Source organism: Botryllus schlosseri, chromosome 14, assembly GCF_051294905.1.
Source record: "Botryllus schlosseri isolate E-star chromosome 14, Bs_hap1, whole genome shotgun sequence".
In the NCBI taxonomy this organism is placed as follows: domain Eukaryota; kingdom Metazoa; phylum Chordata; class Ascidiacea; order Stolidobranchia; family Styelidae; genus Botryllus; species Botryllus schlosseri.
The window spans coordinates 22,580,821-22,582,298 of NC_137249.1; the positions used below are offsets into that span (position 1 = coordinate 22,580,821).

The 1,478-nt window shown below is 40.3% G+C and overlaps 1 protein-coding gene across 1 annotated transcript; it reads right to left on the reverse strand.

The window, feature by feature from the left end:
- On the reverse strand, positions 1–1,278 carry LOC145456044 (uncharacterized protein F54H12.2-like). Its single transcript, XM_080334073.1, has one exon. The coding sequence runs from the start codon at positions 1,276–1,278 to the stop codon at positions 1–3; it is 1,278 nt and encodes a 425-aa protein (XP_080190199.1).
- Positions 1,279–1,478: the final 200 nt, after the last annotated feature.

Here is a 1,478-nt window from a genome sequence, read left to right on the forward strand (position 1 = left end):
TCATATTACAGTAACGGTGCGAGCTTGGCTTATTTCCAGTATTTTTTGAAATTCCATGAAACAAAGCAGAGTTGTTTCGCTCGCGACACCATCAGCAGGAAAAGTGATGCGCAGACTAAGTGTACCACTTTTCTGCAGTTCGAAACAGTCGTCTAAATCATCAGCTCGCAAGTTATATACTAGAAGAGTATATCCATTAGCGAATTCCTTCGGGGTAAGGACTCCGATCTGTTTTTCGAGTGCTCCTATGCCTTGAACCATATTGAGATAGGCTTCAGAATAGTGATTGTTTTCAAAATCAAGTTCGTATCCACCTTCCGGTATCAGGAAACCATTGACTTTCAATTCGACACGCTTCATTTTGTTATGAATAAAGTTGTATGGATTTTTATCGAACGCACCCTGGAATGCCTTAGTCGCTACCATACCGATGATTAAACGAGTCGGTAGAGTACCCGAATACAGATTACCAATATCGATTTGAGTGGTGTCAGCTGCGAAAGTTCTTGTCAAAAGCTTCATGTCCATAAACGGATATCTAGCTGGAGCATCGACCATCATTGCGGATTTCACATCTTCGCTTACTTTCACACCACACAATTGCAGCTCTTTTTTAATAATTTTGAAATTGCTAGTATTCAATCCAAACAGAAAGAAACTTTTCGGATTCAAAGTGAGTTCGAACTCCAAGGGTACCTCATCCAGAATGTAACGGTCTTGTAAGCATAATCCGTGATGGATTCGGCCTCTTATTTCAACAACTTTACTGGTTGCAAAAGGCAAACTTCTCGCGTTGTGACCTTTGTTAGCTGCACCATCGCCTATAGCCTTATCATCTAATTGCTCAGGGGTATCTTTGACCCAACCCTGTGTCAAAAGCGTTGACTTTTGTACGTCTTGTGGGGCGAACAGATAGTTCAAGTAGGCTGAATACGCCTGTAGTTTTATATCCTGCTTGATCGTGTGATTTCCAACTTTAATGTGAAGTTGTGAAATCATTGAATCTAAAATGTTATTGACAACGCCAATATCATCATTTGCAACTAAATCCGCATCGCCTTTCAGCAGTTTCAAACGAAATAAAAAATAAGATTCGCTTAGATCTATGAAATCTCCACACCCCTCGTATCTGAAAGTGATGACGGATTCATTGTCCGAAACAGGGGGTATCTTAATGATACGTTTTTTCTCTACACTGGTCTGAGTAGGTGGTATCTGGAAAAGATCTAAGGACGGATGAATACCCTCAGCAGATTTGCTATGAATCAGCTCCGTCATGTTCCGTGGGTCTACTTGTAAATGAAAAGAGGAAGGGTTGGTAGTTGTATTTAATCAAAAATATCCCGGCGACGTTTTTTTCGTTTGATATTTTTCTTTTTAGGTGCTTTTCTCTTCCCTAGGAAATTATCAAGTGCTTGACTAGCAGCTTGCTTTCCTCTGATTTTAAAGCTTTCTCCAATGTTTTGTCCTCCCAATAC